The sequence below is a fragment of the Brachionichthys hirsutus genome, chromosome 6 (genome assembly GCF_040956055.1).
Source record: "Brachionichthys hirsutus isolate HB-005 chromosome 6, CSIRO-AGI_Bhir_v1, whole genome shotgun sequence".
NCBI classification, from domain to species: domain Eukaryota; kingdom Metazoa; phylum Chordata; class Actinopteri; order Lophiiformes; family Brachionichthyidae; genus Brachionichthys; species Brachionichthys hirsutus.
The window spans coordinates 12,276,028-12,300,593 of NC_090902.1; the positions used below are offsets into that span (position 1 = coordinate 12,276,028).

The 24,566-nt window shown below is 44.1% G+C and overlaps 1 protein-coding gene across 1 annotated transcript in view; it reads right to left on the minus strand.

Moving 5' to 3' along the window:
• si:ch211-26b3.4 (connector enhancer of kinase suppressor of ras 2) overlaps positions 1-24,566 on the minus strand; it is a 42,323-nt gene that overhangs the window by 3,794 nt on the left and 13,963 nt on the right. The window contains exons 4-19 of the mRNA XM_068740089.1: positions 23,636-23,723; positions 22,539-22,580; positions 18,465-18,584; positions 18,065-18,124; positions 17,908-17,976; positions 14,531-14,677; positions 8,844-8,971; positions 8,539-8,750; positions 7,174-7,260; positions 6,314-6,522; positions 2,437-2,474; positions 2,294-2,336; positions 1,777-1,825; positions 1,346-1,518; positions 611-684; positions 421-492 (exon numbers count right to left, since the gene is read on the minus strand). Coding sequence (XP_068596190.1) covers positions 421-492; positions 611-684; positions 1,346-1,518; positions 1,777-1,825; positions 2,294-2,336; positions 2,437-2,474; positions 6,314-6,522; positions 7,174-7,260; positions 8,539-8,750; positions 8,844-8,971; positions 14,531-14,677; positions 17,908-17,976; positions 18,065-18,124; positions 18,465-18,584; positions 22,539-22,580; positions 23,636-23,723 — 1,611 coding nt within the window. The remainder of the gene's footprint in view (positions 1-420; positions 493-610; positions 685-1,345; positions 1,519-1,776; positions 1,826-2,293; positions 2,337-2,436; positions 2,475-6,313; positions 6,523-7,173; positions 7,261-8,538; positions 8,751-8,843; positions 8,972-14,530; positions 14,678-17,907; positions 17,977-18,064; positions 18,125-18,464; positions 18,585-22,538; positions 22,581-23,635; positions 23,724-24,566) is intronic.

Genomic DNA, 24,566 nt, shown 5'->3' on the forward strand with positions numbered 1-24,566 from the left:
GACAGCAAGGGCTACATTTCAAGATGCTCCGCTGCCTATTCACACACGGATATGAATAAAACACGTGAAAGCGTGTGCAAAAGGCACTTTAACACAACCTGCGAGCGCGGCACGTCAAATGTAACCGGTTAATTACTCCTGCAATTATCTCTCCATGTGACTGAGGAGAGGTGTGGATAATTAGAGCTCATTAGAAAGCTCTGCTGCGAGATCTCAAGTGCACGCATGCACATTCACACACATGCAATTCTGCATTTAACGACAAGAGGGCCAGGTTCACGCTTTATTCATGCATAGAGCTGTTTTTCTGTCGCCCTGTGTAAAGTTGTTTTACCCGGCTCAAATATGCATGAACGGACACAGCAGCTAACTGCTGTCCACATTAAGGACCCGCTCTGACGGAGACACAAACTCGCTCACCTGTTCATTTCCTCAAGACAATCTGTGGCGAAGAAGAAGCTCTTGATTTTGGGATGGCAGGCTTTGAAGGCACTAAAGTTGATCAGGGGAAAAGAGGACTGGTTCATGTTTTCTTTTGTGCTTGATGTTGTGTGGGTGCAGAGCAAATGTGCCTGATTAGCGATTTCAGAGACATGTGAGGGACACTCACAATTTCCGTCTGCACTCTATGGCTCGGTCTATTCTGAACTCTGGGAGGCTGATGAAGCCCTCGGCTTTCTCGTCCTGCAGGCGGGGACAGATGGAAGGTGGGCGGCGTGTCGTCAACACAGAGAGCAAAATGTCATACAGACTGATTTACCATTTTGATTTTGATGAATAGGACTTTAGCTGACAACATATGCTGTTCATATTTACCAGGATCATATAAAAAGAATATTCCTGAATAGTTCAATTCAAGGAATAGCTGCACTCCTACTTCAGTTAAAGGGATCTCTGGGGGCTTTGAGTTGATGGTCTGACCAAATCAAACGTTTCACAGTGATAAATAATCAATATAAAGATCATTCGTTTAGAGACTGATATATGATTTTCTATGAAATATAGAATAGAAAAAAATTGTTCTTGGATAAAATATTCTCAAACACTGGATCCTTCGATGATGTTCCTCTACATCATCTTTCATTAAAGAGAAGACAACGTTCTAATCTTACATCACATAGTTATTGCCAAACATCTTTAACAGAGGTTAAAATCTTTAACCTCTGATGATGTCATCAATGTGTGTTGCATTGATGCCACTATTTAGATCCCAAGTAATACTACCTGTGATGAGACGACTGACTTCTACTTGAGAAACTTTGCTTTGGTTGATTCCTCATGCATGACTATTTTCAGCTTTTTACACAGCTCGGGATTGTAATGGCCGCTGGGTGCTGGTCCTTACATTTTGGTTGGTGTACCAGTAGAGGCAGGACTCTTTGAGGATAAACCAGTATTTCCTCCATTTCTGGGTGAAGTAGCCTTTGGCATCCTTCTTCTTCCACAGCCAGCCCTCACAGTCGCCGTGGCCCAGGTCCTTACAGGAAATTCTCCTTCTGCTGGCGCTAGTGAGAGAACCTGCAATAACAGTAACATGTTTTTTTTAAAGACTAGAACACAGACTGAGGACAACTGCTGGTAAATGAAGCCGAAGCCGTGCATTTAGAGTTTCCAGTCTGTAAATGTCTGGACTCCTTTCTGCAGCAGGAAGTCAGTGTATGAAAGAGTATCCGTCAGTGACAGCGATCAATTAGAAACATTAAAAAAGGTGAACAATCAATGCATCGGAGGTGTTGCCATCTGTCATGGTATAACGGCACACTAAAAGAGGCTTACCTTTGCTTCGCCTTTTGGTTTTCGTTCTTAGAGAGGTGTAATGGAAAGACTAGTGCAGGAAGAGAGAGAGAGAGAGAGAGCGAGAGAACACAAACACGTTAGCCTTAATAAGAGTCGGTGTTGATGCGCAAGGGCAGTTCAGACTGCATCTTTACTTTATCCGGCACCCAGCAGATAGGCCCACGGGGCTACACCTGCTACAGCTTTCACTTTAAGATCGGATTTTGTGTTTAGATTATGTCAAGCAGCAAATCGCACACGGGCTGATGCAGCTCAACAAAGCTCTAGCGCTGCAGACCAGAGGTATCAGCCTTTCATATAGCTGTTTAGCTATTTGGACAGAGTAGATCTCCATGTAAGAGCAGGTGTAGATGGTAGGAAACTGATGCAACCCATTTCTTTTTCTCTTTTATTATTAAAACAGAGTCTGGGTCAGAATGTACTGTATGTGCTTATATATAAGCATGCATTTATAAAAAGCAGAAAGAGTGCAATCCCATAGGACGGTCTGCTCTACCTTTCTCATGGAGGCCGCTCCCGAGCTTCCTGAGCCGGAGTACCTGCATCAGGAGACAGAGGAGAGGATGTAACCCCAAACGACTGCTCCAGTCAGTCGCATGGATTCGGTCAGACCGCCAACAGCCACAAGCATAAGCTCACCTGTCTGTGGTGTCTGCTCGCAGAGTGTCGGCCCCTCGCTGAGAAGGAGGAAAAAGAGAATTAATGACAGAGCGTTTCATCACCCCCCCTCACATAAGAACACGCTTCTTCGTGGCTAAATTCAATTTGATCTTTATAATTATAGCATTGTAAAGATTATTTGGATGATTCCTTTAGACAATATGTGTTATGTTAGCTTGATTCAGTCCCCTCTATTGCTTGACTGTGGCCCGTGGGAAGAACCTGGAAGAAACCCACGGAGAACATTCAAGAACTGCGTGAAACAAAACCTATTTTTTATCAAATTGAGTTTATCTTAAAATAAATAAATAATACATAAGAATGAATGTTGTTAAATGTTTATTTCCCCCCTCATAGACAATCAAAGTAGTTTAATGTGATCAGTTTCTTAAATAAAAGACCTGAAACACCGAGTAAGAGCTCCACAAAGCGCCACAAAGCGCCTTAGAGCTCCACAGAGCTCGACAGAGCACTAATAGTTACTGCAGAATCTTGAACAAAAATCAGGTCATTTTATTAAATGGTATCTACTATAAACATAGGTTTATAATATAGCTTATAGTTCTATAATTGATTTCACACACAATATATTAGTTTATATCATATTGGCTATCATTACATCTCATATCTAGACAGCCTTATTAGACAAAAGTACTTTCCTGACATGTCTACATGATTTTTTTTCTTCTATGTGTTTTTATTACTGTCATCTGGAAAGCTAATATATGTGGTTAAAATAAAGTCAGTTAGAAACGTCCGTTAAAATAGAAGTCAGTTACAAAAATCACGTCTTGAAAGTTTAAAATCTACTTGGTTTGGGGCATTACCATCGTGCAACACAGATTATTGAATATACACGTACCCATATAGAAATTTATACTTGTAGAAATGCACTGCAGTAAAGTAAACACCTGACAAAAACTTGAAACTTGAAACTGATGCATAAATTGAAATCATGGGTTTTGTTCCTAAAATGCTCTCAGATTTATCTGACAAGATCCGTGAGAACACGGAGAGCAAAGAGTCTGAGGTGAGCGGACGCTTGTCTTTGCAGGATCGGGCACCCCGTGTGTTCCTGAATGGCTGTGAGTCACCACCATGAGAGACACACAGCTGAGAGGGTGAGAGTTTCTGCCAACACCAGCATGCTAAGCTCTGAGCGCGTTGTGTATGTGTGCGTTCGCCTGCGCTCGTGCTTTAAGCACAGCCTGTGAGCGGGTCTTGTAATTGGTCTGGCTGATGCTGAGTCATACACCTGCTCATAGGGGTGTGCGTTTGTGTACATGCTGTGAGCAGGCATATGTGTGTGTGTGTGTGTGTGTGTTTGTCCAGAATAAACTCCTATTTAGACTCTGGAGTGTCTGCAGAGATGGGGATATGAGGATGAGTCGTGAGATGGCTACCCTGCATACAAATGGACACCTGTGAGATAGTTTTGTCTCTTTGTGTATCCCTCTGTGTGTGTGTGCGTGTGTGTGTGTGTGCATGCACATTAGACAAAACACAAAGTGGTACATCTCAGAGTGTCACTGTCATTCTAAGAAATCGTGAAGCAAGCAGCCTCACTCTCCTTTGGCTCCTCTACCTGCACACACACACACGCACGCGCACATGCGCACGCGCAGACACACACACACACACACACACACACACACACACAAACATATAGGCCTGTTCCGGTTTGCTTTGTGAAACAATGATCACGACTGAATCCTTGATGCTGCTCGTGCCACTGGAGGACCTCATTCATGGCGGACTTGATGACATCATGTCAGTAAGAAAAGTCCAGGTGGGAATGTTACAAATGAGGACGGCTGATTTCCAGTATTGTCTCGGTACCGGCTCACTTTGCATCGCGCTGTGAGAGCCAGCTGGGACGCTGGAATAGATCCATAATTAATGTTATTAGCACAAAAGGTGCTTGTCACTGTTCAAAATAGCTGCTGCTGCAAAAAAGGCCTATTAAGGCCAGGCAAATCTAACGATTGAAATCTGTCTTTCACCCAGCTGTGGGACGATCAAAAAAATCAACAGGGATTACTTTCCTCCAGTTCCATGGAAATGAATGAGGCCGATCATGTGAATAGAGTGCATAAAAGCACGATAACAACAAGCTCCGGTGCTCTGCCTGAACCAGGAAGCAGACGCCCCTCCCTGCTCTGACTGAACGAAACATTATCATCAAGACAGTCAGAGACAGAATAAAGCGGGGGAGCCGCGGCATCACCATAGTAGGACTCATTTAATTCCATATCATCTTTCCGAAAAGTCTCAAAATCTGATTACCCCATGCCCTCACCAAGGCACACATTTCCACACAATTTAATTTTAATTCATTTTAAATATTGACTTATCATGCTCACAAACAAACAGCACTGATCTCATAACCTTTTCTAACTCTCCCCGGCGGAGAAAATAAAAAAGCATCTCAGTTTGTTTTGTGTAATCAACTGAGGTTCACGCAAGAAAAAAATCTGATTATAGAAGTCAAAAATATGATGAATATTTGTAGAAGTCTTTTCTGCTGCATTAATCATTATCTTGTGATTTATCTTTTGTGCCAAACTGGAGGAGGGCGACTTCACGGACTACGACTACGTTGACTAACTGCATATAAAGAGTTCTAGCGTGTTTGTCTCTGCATGTGTGCATACTTTTCAGTCGTTTTTAAATTGCCGTCATTTTGGGTTTCTTGTTATTTCTATTGCTTTGATGAAAATACAAGCTACCAGTACACCAGTCTATATTTAGCTCTAATGCTATACAGTATATGTATGTTCTTAACGATTGATTCCTGCGCTCTGCAGATGCAAATCATCATTTCCGTCTGGGGACTATTTTCAGCTGTGGCTTAATACGCTTTTGATGCATTGCTGAATACTCACAGCAGCAGGATGGTGTGTGTAAGGCTGACTCAAAAAGCAACGAGAGTGCCCATGTTCATTGCAAGGAAGGAATATGACACCCAGTGGGATCATTTGATTCCCTTTGTTTGGGCAATAATGGAGTGCTATGGCAAAAATAATATAATATATCAGGCTCTGGATTCATAAATAGCACTTCAGTGAGATTAATTTACTGTTTTGGGCTTTTCATGGAATTTGCTGATGGAAATTACCTTTCTTATCCTTTAATATGTCAAGCAAAGCCATTTCTCCTCACAATGCACAGAATACATCACAATGTTGAAGTTTAACAGAGAGCGCAGACCTCCGCCAAGCAGCTCATTCCCCTCCTAAATGGATTTACACCATCCACATGGTGATCTGGATCATCAGCAAGAGGTTCTAAATTGCTCTTGGTATTTTATACACCAACCATGAAAAGTAAAAGTGAATCAGAGTCTAATTGTATTTTTAACTGATTTTTGAATCCGTAAATGGCGTTTTCAAAATGTCATATTTTTTCCTAACGTCATTCTGGATCCGATCCTGATGAAATTTGGGGGTTAGATAGAGGTCCCCACCCTACATGACTGTGTCAAATTCCACAAGCATTGGGCATTAATCAACCGACATATTGAGGAACTAATTTTAAAGCTCCATTGGCTGCAATGTTACCAAAAATGTCAAAGTGAACCAGAATCCATGATCTCTCCTGGATCATCACCAAAATGTAATCATCCAAACATTTCCTGAAAGTTTAATCAAGATCCGTCCAGAGATTTATGAGTTATCTTGCTAACGGACAGACGGACAGACAAACAAACGCCTCGGCTGCAGTAATAAGTGTTTGATGGCAAGTAAAGAACCAAGAATCACTGCGTCTTAATACGTTCCATTACTCGTATTAATAATAATCGTAATCATAATCATGTGATTTACATGAGAAAAGGTTTGCGAGACTGTCTACATACAGGCAGAGCATCAGGCGGCTGGTCTAGGCGCAGAGTGGAGGACAGCATGGATGGGCTGAGGGGAAAACTGGGGCTGCTGGGATTGCGGTTCTTGCGTCGGGAGCGTCTGGTGGAATCCCGCCGACTCTCTCTGCCTGGACCCTCGGGCTCCTCTTCAATCACCAGGATCTTGTCGTCGCTAAGGTAACGCAGCAGGGAGTTGTCTGAATCTGCGGGGATGGTAGGAGAATGGAGACGTTTTAGAGGACAAAGGGGCCCAGAGAAGGGATGACAGAGGAAGAGCCAGCCGTGCAGATCCACAGCCGGGGACGTGGAGCTCGTCGGTTTGAGACAGATTCGCTGATTTGGTGGACGCAGCCAGTAAATCTTGTCAGTCACAGGAAGTTTGGGGCCGTTTAGGCTTCGGAATAAGAAAAACAGTCACCGAATTTGTTTAGCATCCATACACCTTCCTTAAATGAGAAAAACTATGAAGCGACTGAGAGAGAGCGAGAGAGAGAGAGAAAGGCAGAACCATTACAGCAGTGTTGTGCTTAATGTTATTCATTGGCTTTCTGGCGGAGGAGCGGAGGAACCTGGTAGAATGCAGACGGCGTCTAATAGCGGCTTAGGATTGGCCACATAGAGACACCCCCCCCTTTCCAGGGCAGCTGTATAAATGCAATTGTATTGCATTTATGTTTATTTGTCGCTCAGATACATACCTGGCAGATATGTATCGTCACACAAGCACACCACCATGTAGAACCAGAGGATGAAATGCATTGAGTATGAAGCAAAGCTGGCCCGACATTTTTGTGTTACATGTGGGGGAGGGGGGGCAGTGTTGCGTATGTGTGTTTGCGTGTGTGTGTGTGTACCTCGGCTCCCTCTCTTGCCCATGCCGGGTTCCTTGGCCTCTCCCATCCAGTTATATTCGGGAGGCATGGAAACAGGCCTGTGGTCACCTGGAACGACCAATCAGCAGTCAGGAGTCGGCTAATGCTGTGGATGGCGGGGACTGAGAGACAGCTGGAAGGGGTGGGGGGGGGGTGGCAGGTGAGATGTGTGCAGGTGAGGGCAAAGGAACAGACTCTCGAGGGACCGATAAATCTCCTGACTGAATTTCAGGATGCTCGACACCGTCCATGAAGGCGTCCTGCGCAGACACTGAGAAATCTGGTGCAGCCGCTCTCATTTCCTGGCTGTGCTTCACTGTCATGTTTCTTCAGCCGGATTCTACTGAAGCAGACACTCCACACATTAAACCAGCAAAGAATGAAACAATCAACCTGCATCAAATCATGCATTCTCAAGGTTTCACGGATTAACGTTTCTTATTTATTCCAGTGCAGATGCAGATAAGGCCAACAACTCATGCCTATTATTTATATTCTTAGGTTTGTGAGGTAAACGAGTTGCCAAGCATTTAATAAAGCGCCTCCCACACATCCGGCATGTGCAGAGCTACATTAGCCATTCACTTGAGAAACTGAAGAAGCCTCTTGGATGAGAAAAATGTCTCCAACAAGTCTAACTGACTTGTAAATCTAATATTCACTCACTCTTTTTTTTTTCTCTCTCTATTTTGGTCTCCGCCGCCTCCTCAGGACAGAAAGTTACGTTAGCGAGTAAATGCTCATAATTTATACCAGCTATTTGTGACTTTGTCCCGTTTGTCCTTCCTTTGCTAAGCAGGTCTGTCAGCAAAAATAAGACTTCTATTATTAAACACGGATCCAATGAGAGCAAAGATTGATGGTGGAAAATGTGTCTATTGGTTTTTTCAGTATTGGTGACACAAGGAGTTTAAAAAAATATGTTTAATGTGGCTTTAAATGGGGTTTTGAATATGAACCTAAATTCAAATAATTTAATTTCTTCCTGTCAGGTTCAGTTTGTGATGACCTTTGTAACACGAGTCTACAGACGGATGCTCCTGTCTGTCACATGAGTCCTTGGCTTGCACATTATTGGCCCCTTGAGAGTCTCCTAAGTAGGTGCAGGGTGTCTTAGGAAGCTTGTCTTGGACGGGGGGGGGGGGGGGGGTAACGCAGGTGGTGGGGCAAACAGGGAGCTGGAGACGGTGTTTGTGGACTGATGCTTTTGGTATGTGATCCGTGTTCATGTGAGGCAAATACAGAAGGAAGCAGAGGCATGACGTGAGTGATGAACACACAAAGAGAGCATGCTTCGACCAACAAACAGACATTCTCACACTCTCAAGCCCGCACTCTCTGCCTTACCATGGGTGGGGGTTTTATCCCGCCGGCGGACCCCTGTATTGCGACCCCTGTCATAGTCGGGTCCTGGGGGTCCATCTCCCTCGAGCAGGGAGAAGAACTGACCGCTGTCCTGGTCCAGATAGTAGCTGACCGCCTCTGAGACTTTAGATCCAGACTGGGTGCTCACACTGTAGCGGCTGATGTCATCGCATGACATCAGACCCAGCTCCTCCCTGTGAGGAGAGCGGAGATGCCGTCATCAGTGTCATCAGCGCCGCCAACGTGACCGTAATAGCATCCGTGTGGTGTGTGTGGAAGCACCCGACCTGGTGCCGTAGAGTCCAGAGACCGGGGAGAGGATGTAGACGTCTTGCATGCTGGGGCCATCCATCTTGGACATGCCCAAAGTTCCACCGGGTGTCGGGGAGGTGCTGGTTGGGCTGGTGGGGATCGGCTGAAGGCAAGAAGAGAAGAGAATAAAGGCACGAAATGACTTGAGCGCCTTTTCATTGGAGTATAATCGGACAAAGGTGAAGGACTGAAAGGGAAGGGAACCTTTTGTGTGTGGTGCTTACCCTGTACAGCAGTTTATTTTAACAGTGAATACCAAACAGGAGTTATTTCCACAGCGCTGCCATGTTGTGCATTTTGTCTCTTTTTATATCTAACTAACAGTGCAGCCTCTCCCACGTTCAATCGCTTCACTATTCTGTCATTTTGTCTCAAAGCCTCTTCACTCACGCAGGGCTCTCCATGTCTGTTCCCATGACAACCCCCCTCTCTCTCTCTCTTCTCTCTTTCCTGCTCTTCCTCCCTCCTCACTCCGCTCCCCTGCCACAGGAGGAGAGGGGAAAGCACAGAGCTCGACTCAAGGACACGTAGATTCATTCGTCATCAGGACCTCCGTCAGGATAGGATGCCGCACTTCTGATGTCACGGAAACTCCGGATTCCAGGAGAATTACATTTGTTCACATGCTTAAGCAGCTGGGGTGACAAACACATAGCACAAGCCAACAAAATCTCCCCAAGGAGGAGGGGGTCCAGGGTTTGACAAACGGGCTATTTTACCGCTTGTTTGAGGACGCTGCTATCCAGAGAGGCGATGGGAGCGTGGACAGAATGGATGAACAGGCACTGAGCCCTGGAGACGGAGAGGCAGGCAGCTCTCTCATTAAGAGAGCCCGGTGTTTCATCATTTCATCAGCAGCATATTAGGCAAAATTCATTTCACGTTCCATCCTTTCCATCTCCCCCTCCTCCATCTCCATCCTTCTCTCACACAGTCTCCTTTTTTTTTTTTTTTGAAGGCAGCTTACAGTAAGACAGCGTCACAATAAATAATGAAGATGGGCTGGAAGGAGAGGGAGCAAAGAAAATAGGACAAAGAAGGAGACAGGGAGCAAGGCTGCAGGAGCGAGAGCGCAGGAGGCGGAGGAGCGGTGCAATGTGGCGACTGGAGTCGAGAGTGAAAACACTAATTTAGTGATTATGGCCCTGCTGCTGCTGCTGCCTGCGTGGAAATGGGGTCGGCGGAATGGGGCCGTACGCACAGAGAAATAGAACTTCCACAACAGGTGACATTGTTTAAACAGGAGTCATCCCAATATCCTTCCTCCCTGCTGCATCCACTCCAACCGCCTGAAAATCTGCCGCTCGCACCGTCCACAATAAGGCTCCACATCCCGACGCATCTGCATGAACGTAGCAAAAAAAAGGCTGATGCAGTAGTAGTTGTAAATATATAATGGACCAGTGTCACTCTTGATATTATTATTGTAAGTCTCCCAGTAAGGAATGAAAGTGTGAGAGCTGACACGAGCAATACAAGGAGCTCGAATCTGAAGCAGCTAAATAGAATATAACCGCCAGTCATTGCTGTCAAAATGTTACAGGGGGGGGACAATAGTAAATTAGACCCTGGCCAGCACTGGATTGTTAAGGCTGACAATGATTTGTGTTTATATGATTGCATCATATAATATTAACTTTTATGCCACTGATATTTTAGATGAGGTTATTTTCTGGATTAATACGGAACAAATCTCAGTACACAATAAATATAACTGAGATGTGCATCAACATAACCTTTTATTAATGACATCTGCAATAAACAGATTGGTCATTTTTCTTGACTTATCTGCCAACAAATGTTCTGGCCCTAAAACAAGCTGGTATAATGAATTTTAAAAAATCAGAAGCTGTTCGTATTGGCCAATCCAAAATACGCTTCAACTCTCAATTTAAATGTAATAACATTTATCTTTGAAAGGATGGCGGATATTTGAATTTGATTAGTTGTCAAAAATAAGACAAAGATCCACCAGCCTTCATACATAACTGTCAACATGCGGACTGCGGTGGAACGTATTCTCAAAGAGTCATTTTTCATGCGTCTAAAAAATAAAAGCGTTTTATGAAAGCACGTTCCCAGGCAACAGCGTGCAGCAGAGATCACATGATCTGTAACGTGCTGTGGCCTTCAACAAAATCAGAAGGGACTCCCTACATGCACACTTTGCACCAGCACAACAAATACATCATGAGAGCGATCCTCAACTTTCTAGATTAAATGCCAGGATCATTGTGAGTGCATTAGATCCCTGTAATTACATTTACACACTCAGAAAGAGAGAAAGGGGCAAGTGTGTGAGATATGATCTTGTAGAATAACAGAGGTTGCCATGGAGGGATTTGGGGCCTGGGAGTCACATGATCTCTGGTGAGATAAATTGTTTCCTTTTTTAATTCATTTATAATCCAAATGAGCATTTTGCCACATTTTGGGCTAAACTTCACAGCTGTGAGATTCATCCTCTAAACCCAGGCTTAGAGGTATAACAGCACATGTTCTTGTGTGTGAATCCATTCGCCAAGTGTCTTCGATATGAATCAAAGCATGAGCTCGTGGCAAACCCCCATCTTTCTCTCAAAGGAGCAATGCAACCAATAATCTAAGAATAACTTTAATGTGCGCATAAAAATGCACAGAAAACAGGCTCGCTTTGGCACATGCAACACACACTCTCTCTCACACACACACACAGGCTGTTTAGCGGGGCATTTTGGATCTCCGGTATTTGCTGAGTAGCAGCTCTTGATTCAGGACCAGCGGAGCTGTCTGTTGTTGCTTATGAATAATTAAGGAATCCGGTCTTTCAGAGGGGGAACCAATCTAAAACACTCCTTTCTTCTCTCTTCTCATAGATATCTATCGGTGTGAATGTAGTGAGCGAGTGAATACCGTTGGTGGTCAGGAGGGCCGATGGCGCAGATTGGCAGCCTCGCTCCTGTACTACTCCAAGTGTGGAGTGAATGAATAATGCACTATGGTGACTAGTTGAGCGCTTTGAGTATGAGTTTCTCATAGAAAAGCGCAATATAAGTCCGAAGCATTATTATTATTAGATATCTAGGCATTCTGATCTGGACGCTCATAATGCTTTTGTGTCTTAGTGGCCTATCAGGGTAGAACTCCCACAGCCCTCTGCTGTTGCATGTAGCACATGATGCTTTAAGACTTTGAGCCCACACACCCATAACTGGCATTAGCAGACGGTACAACAAACAACCAAACAGTATGCTTTTATTTTGTCGGGAGATTTCAACCACTACGTGTTGTTTCCTGCTGCAATCTTGAATAGCAGAACCAAAGGCAGGGCTTTGTTTTCAGCAATCACAAGGCAAAATCAGGGCGACTGGAACGCTTCCTCTCATGTTTGGTTCATATATGAACTCATTAAAATCCTTTTGGAAGGGCAAAATGTAATGTGTGCAATACATCATTTTTATTTGAAGAGTCTTCTGCTTCCATCTTAAGTAATGGTTACGCACAATTCTTTTGAGGGTGTTGTGTTTTTCATGGACTGAAATGAATTTATCCACAATGTACCGTAAATTTGGGTAGGAGTTTATTGCACTCTCATTTCCTTATTTATCCTGTGTTGACACTGTATTTTCTCATCCTTCGAGTTTATAAATAATTTTGGACCTCTACCAAAGCAGCCTGGAAGGTAGAAGACGTGTTAAAAAAAACCCCAGATAAATTAGTCTGGTAGATAAAGTCGTCAGATGGTCGTTGTTTTTACGAAAGCGAAGCAACATCTCACTGAAGCCACCACGAGAGAAACGCAGCAATCTAAACTACAATAACACGGGAAAAAACAGCGATCATTGTTTTTGCATTTCGGCCTACGGACATAATGCACGGAGACGGAATGTATCATTTCTTATTTATAAATAATCAATCAATTGATCGATCAATCGATCAATCAACCAATCATTCAATCCATTTGTGCTGCTGTTGTGTTGCTACGGTGATGTTGGGGCCACCAGCATGCTGCGTGTTATTGTAGCATATGGTGTAAACTACTCCCACCAGAGGACGCTTCACAGAATGGTCATATGTTTAAAAATAAATGTGCTGCTATTTTTGGTTTATGAGCCGGTAAGACGCCAGATCTGACATGTTTGTAGTTTTCTTTTAACAATTCTGAATGTGAATAATAGATAGACAATAGTGTTGACGAGAACAATTTGACTATTTGGTCCTTCGAAGTCCTTAGTGATCAGATTTGATCATTTGTGATCACCCCCCCCCCCTCCCTCAAAATATCCACGTTACCTGAATATCAAAAGCGACCGTGTCAGAATGCGCTGGTCAGTAGACTTTCTCTAACTTAATTATTGCTTATCAGCTGACGTTAATCGATCTTCTCAGTGTTTCAGCCCGACAATGATGAGCTGTTCAGCTCTGTGTTTACATATTCAAGCTGTGGGGGGGGGGCAAATGCAGAGATTGCTGAGTCATGGTAACATTGTCGTATATTTTTGAAATCCAATGTCCTTCAATGTTTAGTTTGTGGCAAACGGTGCAGTGTTCTGACCCAGCCGGTCCAGACAGATCGCCGTCCACCATGAGCCTTAGGTTCTGTCCAAGGTTTCTGCCTGTTAAAGGGAAGTTTTTCCTTGCCTCCGTCACCAAAGTGCTTGCTCTTGTGGGTCAAGTTGGGTTCTGTCTTTCCCTGCAGGTCTTTCCCTGCTTCCCCTATAAAGTGCCTTGAGATATCCTTTTGTTATGATCTTGCGCTACATAAATAAAATTGAATTGAATTGAATTTTTGACATCTTTTTATGACATACCAGAAAGCGAATAAGCGTATCGAGTGTATGACAGTTTCACGGGTCTCAGCCACAATGACTGCAACGAGGCAATTGTGTCTTTCTACTCCTCATTCACAGAATCATGGCACAGCATTATACTTACGGTAATTTAACATGGGCCGACTTACGACCGAGTCGCCTTACGACAAAACCCCTCGCAACGGAATTTATGAAAACCTGGCTGAAGTGCCAGCTTTTTTCAGACGCACTTGAATTCATTCAGCCAAACGAATTCCAATTCAATGCTATCAATTCGGAGAGACAGGCAAAAACTATCTTCACTTGGTTACCAAAGAATAAGTTATGCTGTCTGCACTCACAGCTCCAAGACAAATGACAGAAAATACAACTTAATATCCAGTGTAATGATTGGTTTATGAAGTACTTAATGAAGTACTTCAATGCAAAAAGTACATATCCACGTACGATGTGGCATCACCTGATCCTCTACGCTTGGGCTCCAGAAATTCTTGGAAAAGCACAGCTTGCTTACATTCCGCACTTCTAACTGAAGAAACAGCTGAGCTGGTGACAGCAGGCTACTGGGAAATGTAGTTAAAGCAGAAGCCATAGGGAGCATCAGCACCAGTTGATCTTTGCGAGTGAATGCTGGATTTAATATAGGAGCCCAAATGTGTTTCTCTGCTCTGCTGTGATCCTGAAAATCCAGAGGCAAAACACTCTTCAAATTAAATTACAAATACGGATGCGCGTTCACGCATTTTGTGAAAGATTCAAGTCTACGAATGTTTTGCCAAGCAGCAAGTTGCTTAATCAGCACTTTTCAAGTCCCATATGGTGAATAATTGGCTGCAAATAAATACTGCGGATAAAGATGTAATGCTGCTTACCTGCAGGCCCAGAGGTTTCCAGCGGACGTTCCTCAGCAGAGCCGGTGTGGAGCTCAGGGTGTTCTGGGGCCTCTTCTTCAGCGTGAGGATGACTCCGCATGGATCCTCTCTCAGAGCGTTGACCAGGTTTTTCAGCTGCCACCCAACCTGAGGAGCAGAAACACATCAGGCTACTTAAACAATGGCCGCAAATCACTGCTCACACACACACACATGCAGCCATATCTGTTGACAGAACCAGGGGATATTCCTGCAAAGCACCAATGATGGATCCGGTCCTCAACATCTCCAGCTAATATAATCTAGTAATGTGTTTTATAAATGCATTAGACAGAAATATATCAGAGGTGTGAAAGGAGACGGGCAGATTTCCATTTCCCTGTAACTCCTCCACTGTGGAGGCATGATGTCATCTCTTATTGCATCACTCCTTATAGAGACTGAAGTCATGATGGAAAATCTTTACTGAGTTTGGTGCATTAAATATTTAGCTGAGTCGTGGTTGTTTAAATAATCACAAACATGCCCTGTCTGATAGAACAGCCTTTAATTACCGTAGCAGCTGATTGTATTGTATAACCAGCCTGGATTAGCTGCTGCTGTCTTGCAGGTTGTGATGATTATTATAAGGAGGATCCTCATCAGTATTACACAGTGCAGTTCAATACGAGCCTGTAATGTCCAGGGTGTCCAGAAATCTGGCTACATCGATTAGATTTGGTTAAAATAGTTTATTTGCTCCTTTTTCTCAATTCCACAAAAAAAATGTTGACACTAAAACCAGTAATGACGGAGAAAACATGTTCACTGTATCCAAAAAAATGCAGTAAAAGACTCCCTTTACTGAGAGTAACAAGGTTGATTCATGTATTATATGAGCAGAATAAGTCCCGCTGCGCTCATCCCTTTATATCGTAAATATGATGCTGCAAAAACAAACATCAGGGTGAATTTTGGTGAACAAAAAATGAAACCAATCCCCCCCCCCTCTCTGATACTCTGTGGGATATTAAGCCATAGCCTGAATCGGTGCCGTTACGTTCAGAGGATGAGAGCGAGATGGTGAAAAAGGACTGCTGACTGCAAAGTTTCCTCGTCACTCCGGCCTTCCCGTCTCCAGAGCTTGCATCCGGTCACAGCTAGTGGAAGTGTCCGCAGAGGCCCAGGCCACCCCCCCCACACACACACACACACACTGACCGCTCTGACCTCATCCCTGACACAATGATGACCAGCGGCCCGTTTCCTATTCTCTTTGGCCCGGTTCAAACATCAGGGCTCAGCCATTGTTCAGCAGCAACAGGAGCCTGTCTGGAAGTAAAGGATGTTTAATCCTGCTCCGCCCTCTGAAACAATTGTGGCCCTGAGGAGACCCACCTGGAACACGATCACTCATGTGATAAACTCATTGATCAATCCCAACAACGTGATACATTTACTTCCTAGTGACAGAAATTGGATTAAGACAGAAAAAACTTGAATCTTTAACTTCATAAGATCATCAGTGGACTAATGTTTATTAGATTGTAACATTGATGCTTGCTCATAGGAACCCTGGAAGATGGAATGGATCCCATACAGACACAGGGAGAACAGGCCAACAGGCCTCCTTAAAGTCCCAGGTTCTCAGATGGATTCGAACCCAGGACCTTCTATCTGTGTGTTGTTGGTCACCATGCCACCCAAGGCTAGCCTAGCATCATTAGTCACAAGTCTGCCCATAGCTCAGATATACCAACACTCCTAACATTGCAACTCATGTTAGCACTATATATGTTGTTTAAATAAAAGTTGTTTGCAACACAGTTGGAGTTGAGCCTTTCCATCCCAAAAGAATGCCGTAGACTCAGTGCGCACTAAACTGGACCTTTGCTATGATTAACTCCTTAGTTCTTGTTAGCTCCACGGCAACAGACGGCACACGCAGTGTGTGTGTTAACAGCAAACACAAACCCTGTCCCAACCAGGCCAGTTTAGATCGGTTCATGTTGTGCAAATATGCAGAGAGCAAAGGGAGACAGGGAGAGAGCAAAAATAATAATAGAGCATAAACTGCTGCTGGAGAGGGTTTTCAAATCCCTGGGGTCTTCATTATTTTCCCAGATGCTATTACCTCCACATAATTATGCTGCCTCTTCAAACAACCAGTTTGTTATTGGAGCAAATTCCAAAAACATTATTTATTTATTTTTACCTCAAAAGAAGAGATGAGCTAAAAACTGAGTGGTGTTGTCGTGTTTTGAAGTGGGTCTCAAACAGAAGCTCATGCACAGACATGCCGGCAACACTGATTCTAAATGGGGAGGAGACAGGTCTACATAATGATTCTATAATAAAATGGAATATGTTCACTCAGGATTCACACTAATCTAATTTATTACATGGAACTTCATGAGATAGCTTTTAAATTTATGTCCGTCTTCCCTCTTCAGCTCAGTTTAGGGATGAAAATGGAACCATGTGGACCAGAGACTCCTTCTCCTCCCTTCTCCCCAGCTCCCTAACTCCCTCTTGCTTTTCACTTGACTCATCCCAGCATCCCTCGACTACTTCAACCCCTGCTTCCCATCACACAAACACACACACACACACACACACACACACACACCTCTACTCCCCTCCAACTTTCCTTATCTTCTACCCCAGAGAGAGGGATCAGAGTGGAGAGGGTCTAGCTGTGGGAGAAATGAGGGGTTGGAGCTGGGAGCATGGCAGGGTGCAATCTGCACTGTCACCCCGAGGAGGGAGAGATAAAATGCAGCTCCCTCACCCGTCAATCAGCAGTGCTTCCCGGCACCTGCATGCACTTTAACACTTACGAGACATGTAAGAGAATAAGGGAAAAGCACACGAAAGACGTCCATGCACAGAGAGAGAGAGAGAGAGGGAGAGAAATACCTTTTTGTTCATGTCAAAAATCTGAAATAAAGCTAGAACAAATCGTTTGTGCCGGGGTTGACCACGCAGGCAAGAGACGGCAAGCTCGATCACATGCTCCCACAAGGCACCGCCCCATTTAAAATGGCTGGCCATTTGTATGCTTCCCTCTGATGTGACGATGTTGAAGGCAGAAATAAAACTCTTTGAAGTCTGGAAGTGGAGCGTGAGCTCCAATCAGACGCTGCCGTGTGACAATGGAAGCAGATTCCAAAAGGAGGAAGCTGACAGCGACCCTGGACCGGACAAAAGTCCTGCACCAATCGGCCTGTAATCTGCTCCTGCGGCAGGATTTATTATCCGCCATAGCAGCACAGACGTGGGACGGGACGCTGCATGGTGGTGGTGGCAGACGTTGTACGTCTCGTCCACTCAGCACCGCAGAGAGTGGACAGGAAGAAACGCTCTGCATTCACAGTGGAAGCAAACTTTCCACTCACCACCGTTTGATGGTTGACCTGGATCACTTCATCCCCTGCGTGGATCTTCTTACACTGGTCAGCTGGAGACTGCAGAGGGAGGAGTTAGAGTAAGAAAAAGGACCAATTCACATTTTAAGTGCCGAGCCTCTGATTGGGCACAAAAGCCGAAGCTTACATTCTCTGTGGTGCCAGTGATGACATGGAGCCCATCGTACGTGGATTTGATGTACATCCCCTGAAAGACAAGGACAGGAAAGGGGGGGGCCCACACATAGAGCCATATTAGCATTTGGAACCTTGCTGTTGTAAAATGGCTGTTTGGTACAGTGCAGAAAGCCTTTATTAGAGGATGTGTGTGTGTTGTTGTTTTTAATTTGAATGTAATAATGTGTTTGTTGCTGCCGAAAAAAAGAGGCTGTTAAGAGTGGATACTGCAGGCCGGAAAACCAAAACAGGCGAGCTGAAAGACCATAAAAAAGCTCCACGGAGCTGAGGGGAACTGTTTGGATTTGTAAAAAAAGTCACTAGATCAAAGTTTATGTGAATACTGAGTAATGTGGCAGGCGTTTCCTCACCAGTCCCTCACTGGGCATGATGCTGCTAAGGTGGACCACCTCCAGGTGGGCGGACTGGGAGACCAGAGAGTCCGACGACAGAGAGATGATGTGGTCGCATATCCCCGCTAAGGTTTTGCACTGACAGATCACACCGGAGGTCAAGCAGGCGGTGGGAAAGAAAGAGCGTGGCAAGAAAGAGAAAAAGCGGAAGGTTACGGGGAACGGTTTTCCACCAGGGATGCTGTGACCTAGTTGAAGGAGGTGAAACAGAAATCATTTCATCACATTGTTCCACATCACTGCTTCCATAACGCCGACACACAAACTGCTTCCTGTCAAAGCCTGTCCACGGGCATGCCCAGAAAACGCTGTCACAGACAGAACAATGCATCACCGATAGCAGCCCCCCCACCCCCGAGGAGCGCACATGACATTTCCTGACATCTAAATTACGCAGCACAGATTGCGTTGGCTGTGCTTGTCTCTCTATATATATTTTTTTGTTTTGGATGTGATGACTGTTTTCACTTTTTTATTATTATTATTGTTCATCTGAACAAAGAGCAGCTCAACAGTCAGATTAACTGGGCTCTAATTGTTTCTCGTGAACTAGACTTTGAGCAAATGCAGCAAATTAAAGTCTTGGCAGACGAACAGTTGAGGTTTATTTAAAGTTCACCTTTAAATAAACCTCAACTGTTCGTCTGCTTGGGTCAAGATCATTTATCATCAGCACATCTTCTGCCTTCTAAACTCATCTGAGTGACTGCAGCGAGTTTACAACACCATCATCCACACACGCACACACACACGTGCACACACACACACATGCACACTAGAATGTAGAGAACATACTTATCAGAGAATGCTACACATACGCAGCTGGCAGTGATAAACCATGCATAAAATAATCTCATGATCTCAATCCTAATAAGCAATTACTGGATTGTAGTGATGAAGGAAATCTCTCTCTCTCTCTCTCTCTCTCTCTCTCTCTCTCTCTCTCTCGCTCTCTCTCTCTCTCATACACACAGTCAATCCTTTTCAGGGTCAGCTAATTGCACATTATACCGGCTGCCTAGTTTTCTGTTTAGAGATTTTCCTGTGCTTCACATTACATAATGTGATATCCAGCAAACGCTAATTTAAAAAGAGGACAATACAAAAGAAAACAATATAAGTCGGAAATTAGAGCATCTAATCATCTGAAGAGCCATAAATAGTGTCCCAAGATGGAAACGGCAGTGAGCAACAACGTCCCGGCTCTGCTCGTATCCGTCTTTGATCACTGCGCTAATAGTCTTGGCCTGCAGGATTAACATGGAGCAGGAGACAAAGGGCCCAGCAAGCAGCAGCGGGACCCTCAAGTCCTCCGGCTCTCACACACCAGCCTTGATCTCACATTCCTCCAGAGAATAAGAGTGCAGATTATCGGGAAGTTAACTTATGTAGCTGGCTGGCGTGATATTTCAGAGGAGTCAAACAGAAAGCCAGACTTAATATGTTGCCAGATGGATTAAGCTCTGGCTGCACACAAACCCCCGGTCCCTCTCCGCCGCGTCCCCCCCGTCCACCTTCACTTACATCCCAACAAGCTCTAAAGCAAGGCTTTATAATGGTTCGTCGCCACATCCATGAGCAAACACACACAATGGCAGAATCCTGACACACACACACACACACACACACACAGATGGGGCGAGGGAGGGAGGAAGAGAGAAAACAAGAGAGCAGGGGGGTAAAAAAACAAGTAGGACAGTTTTATGTAATTCCTCTCATTCTTACGCATGCACGCACATAAAAACACACATTCACACACACTTCATGCTCCAACAGACGCTCAGGCTCACACATGCTCACATCTTATCTCTATTTCTCGCTTACGCGCACGCACACACACACACACATTATGACTGTCGATCTGATTGGTGCAGGCTGCAGTTTGAGGGGAAACAGAGCAGCAGTGAGTTTTGCATTATTGAGCAGGAGCTGACAGCTACAACTACAGTAGCTGTAGTTGTAGCTGATCAGAGCATTTAACAGAGTCTGAGACACACTGGAGGCTCACCCGTACTGTGTTTGTCTCTAGATCAACCGCCGTGCCGCTGATGTGTAAAATATATTCTATTCTATTCTATAATGCTGCAAAAAGAAATCCTAGAGCATTAAAATTATTTAAAACAAAGTATCTGTCCGATCATCATGACTGCATACTTCAAATAGTCTAAATATTAGACTATAAGTACTTTTTGCATTTACTCTTTCAAGTAATTCTGTAATTCAGTAAATTTACTGTCAGTCCAGTGGTTTCCAAATGTGTGTGTGACGTATAAGGTATTATAATGAGGCAGTTTTCATGCATATAGGGTCCATCTTATTTCTGTTTGTTTGTTTGTTTGATTGATTGATTGATTGATTGATTGGTCGATTGATTGGTCAGCTGGTCGGTGAGATAATAACTTGGTTGGTTGGTTGAATCTTCAGATTATAGAAAAATGACTCAACAGAGGAACCCGGGTGAAAGGATGGGTCTTGGACCAGAAGATAATTTTCCCGAGGTTGTTTTTTGTTTACTTTTTATTTTTGACATTGTGAGATTCAATGTCTCTCAACGTTTCTTTCATTTATTTGTGAAGAATATACATATTTACACAGTTCGCATCTACGAATGGGTGAAATTTGTTGCTGCTCCAAATAAAAATCCATACCTGCCTCATTTAAACGTTTGGCTGTTACAACCCGAGTCATTTCCGTCATGGTTTTAGTGTCGTGATCTCGGACAAGGCCTGACTGAATTAAAGGGGCTGCAGCAGAATTAACGGGACTGCAGGACGTTGATGGCGGCGTGTGCTCCAATGAATGAGGCGTATTTTATCTTAACAAATGTTTAGATTATGTGTGCTGTTAATTCTTCACAGTGCACCACACTCGCCCCCCTCCTCTTCATCTTCATCTCTTCTCTCCGTGTGTATGTGTTCCCTTTAGTCTCTGTGTGTTGTCAGCCATTAATGGTAATTTTATTTAACATTCACTTCACTAATTTCTTAAACACATCGTAAACAAGGATCAGAATGCAGCATCTAAAAACAAGCACCCCCCTCCCTCCCCCCCCCCCCCCCCCCTCATGCTGTCTCCCACATTCCAGACTTGGCCATGTGTGGTCTGGCACTCAGGGTTTTCTGTGTGCGTCAGTCCTTCAACAGCCCTGGTTCCACGAACAAGAAGAAGTTTACAGGGAGGATTCTGCACCATCACCATCTCAACCACAGTCCTATGACGGGCAATTTCATTTATACACTGCCCAAGCATGTCATGGGGTTTATTGCTCGGCATGAAATGCTCAAACATGTCTCTGTGGACCCCCCCCCCCGCGTACAACGATTTGGTTTCCTCCCCCTGACCTTGAATGGCAGCAGGAAGTGTCCCAATCCAACTGTCAGCCCGGATCAGACACTTGCTGCTCACTCGGGTTCACACGTGGACACAGACAGTTCTCCGTCATGCATGCACGTGTACACACACACACACACACACAGCTAAACTAGAGCTTCCAAATGCCCTAAGGCTGGCTTCCACTTTAACGCCCACATTTTGTGCGAGCTCCTACACACACACACACACACACACAAGGATATTTTTCAGGTATGTTTTTGTATAAAATATTTACTTGTTTTTTGTGAATTGTTGGTAAAGACGCAATACAAGCTAAGAGACATTATTACGGGCTGTAAAGGTGCTGATGTTTGGATACGCAGACCAGTTGTTTTACCATCTCCAGTCTATATGCTAAGGAATGCTAACCGTCTGCGAGGTCATTTTTCTTCCAAGAGAGTGACATTAAACAGAACGTTGAACTCTTGCCCAGCATGCAGTTGGGTACTATTTCTTAAAAACAAAAGTTTCTGGAGTTGTTTCAATTAGTGTGAGAAAATGTAACGTTACATCATAAAATAAGTCAATACCTCAAAATGCATTGAACATAATGTATGTATATTATGGGATGCACGAGGACAGCAGTCGCAACCTGTAATAGCCGCCATTGATGTTGGCACTTCTATCCCCTTACTTTGACACTTTAACGTAGAAACTTACCACATGCAGAATCTTATTCTCTGTCTCATACACAGTGCAATCCTGTAAAATGAGAAGACGGAAAAAAGATAAAGCACCGTATGAGAAGGAGCGAGCATCTTGGTAAACATCCGCATGGAAGCTCAAATATCTCCCTCCTCCAAATAAAATACAAAAAGCAGCAAAGGAGGAAGCAGAAATAAGATGGCCCCGCAGAACGAATGATAGATTGTGTTTCTGTAAATGGAGAACATCTCCGGCCACCTACTCGGCTGCTTGCCTTCCCCATTCTGCATATTACTCTATATTCTGGGCAGACTAAAATGTTGGATTGAGCAGTTTTGGGTCTAGTCTGCTGAATGGAGCTCATTAAATCTCAGGATATAGAAACTGCTACGCTATTAGAACGATTGTTATTGAACAACAGCTGATGGTTAATCTATTTCTGGGAAAGAAGCCCACCGAATCCACCAGATGTGCGTGGAAGCAGTTAATTCATCTGTTTGATGCATTAGTGCGAGCAGTGATGCCACCTTCGGGTTTCTCGTTGCATCCTGGCAGCCGCATGCTCATGAGTCCCCACCGTGGTCCTGCGGCGGCCCCTCTCCTCTCTCTGCTCTGGCCCTTATAAGAGGGGATGGGTGTTATCTGCTCGACTCCAGGACTCACTCTGGGCTCATGTGCAAATCACTACCGCAACAGTGAGCGAGCTGTTGCAATGAGGACATGGATGGGGGTGCAGAAGAGCAGATATAGTTTCTCTTCAAGTAATGAGATTTCTATGGTGTTTATGAATGCATTATTTTATTTTTTTAAGTATGTGTGCCTGAATGTGGCAAATCTTCATTAAGGAGCGAGTCAGAGGAGGGGAGCAGGAGCAGAAGGAGGACAGGAAATGCAGGGGCGTCAAACCCTCGTTCATTCTGCATCAGGCCATCAGTTAAGCAGGTTTGACAATGAGTCAATGAGCACTTCGCCCAAGGCTGTGCTTGCCTGTAGCGGCAGAAATCTGTTCTACTCATAACCAGCTGCATCAATATGGATATTGTCAATCTGAGCTCACTTCAGTTCTCACTGTGACCTTTGCATGCGTCCAGTGTGATTGTGCGTCTCCGTACCTGTTGAACAATGGTGGTCAATTCTAGGCAGAGCTGCACGATATTGTTCTTCAGTAATGAATATTCTGTCACACTGGCAAACGGAGACCTGGGCAAGTAAAAAGGAAACAGGACCGTTCATAATCTGCAGATACATGTGGCACCTTGAACATAACTGAGCTGTTGTTGCACTTTACCAAAATGTAAACTTGTTATGAACTCATTCGTATGTTTCACTTTTTTCACATTTCTCACAGGAAATAAATAAATTAAAGGCCTCTACATGTTCAAAAAAGTTCATGTTCGGATTCATTTATTTGGTAAGGCTGCGATTTTTCACATCTACTGTAAGATAGGACGGTGAGAGACAAAACAAAATCCTTTCTCTGCTACTCAGAGCAAAGGAGGAAGTGATGAAGACAAACATCAACATTTGGTTTTATATCGTGGCCAGAAGGCTCTGCAGCCCAGGGATCTATTCAGGCTCAGCATCGCTTTATTTGTGTGTGTTCTTCATGTGGTTCCATCAGTTGCTCTAAATTCACAATACGAACACACACTAAAAAAAAATCCTTGCCCATTCCTGCACTATTTCACTGTATGAGGGATGAAACAACAGAAAAACTTGTAAATATAATGCAGCCCTACAAACACAATCTTCTTCTAACAGATTCCAGTCGGGAAAGATGATTCCTCTCGCTGTCTTTATGAGTCATTTATTTACTGGTTATTATCTAGAGAACTACGCATTTAGATATCAGAAAAATATTAATACATGCAAGGCTGTATGTGAGCCAATAGATGAAAAGAGTTTTAGTGAGGACAGTCGTTTTGAAAAAGGTGATGCTTCAAAACATTTCATTTTTGACCCCATCCCCAGTTTGGTTTTTCTCCTCGACAATTGTCGTAACATATAATTCATGAGAATGCATTCGTTAAATAGAGCACAACT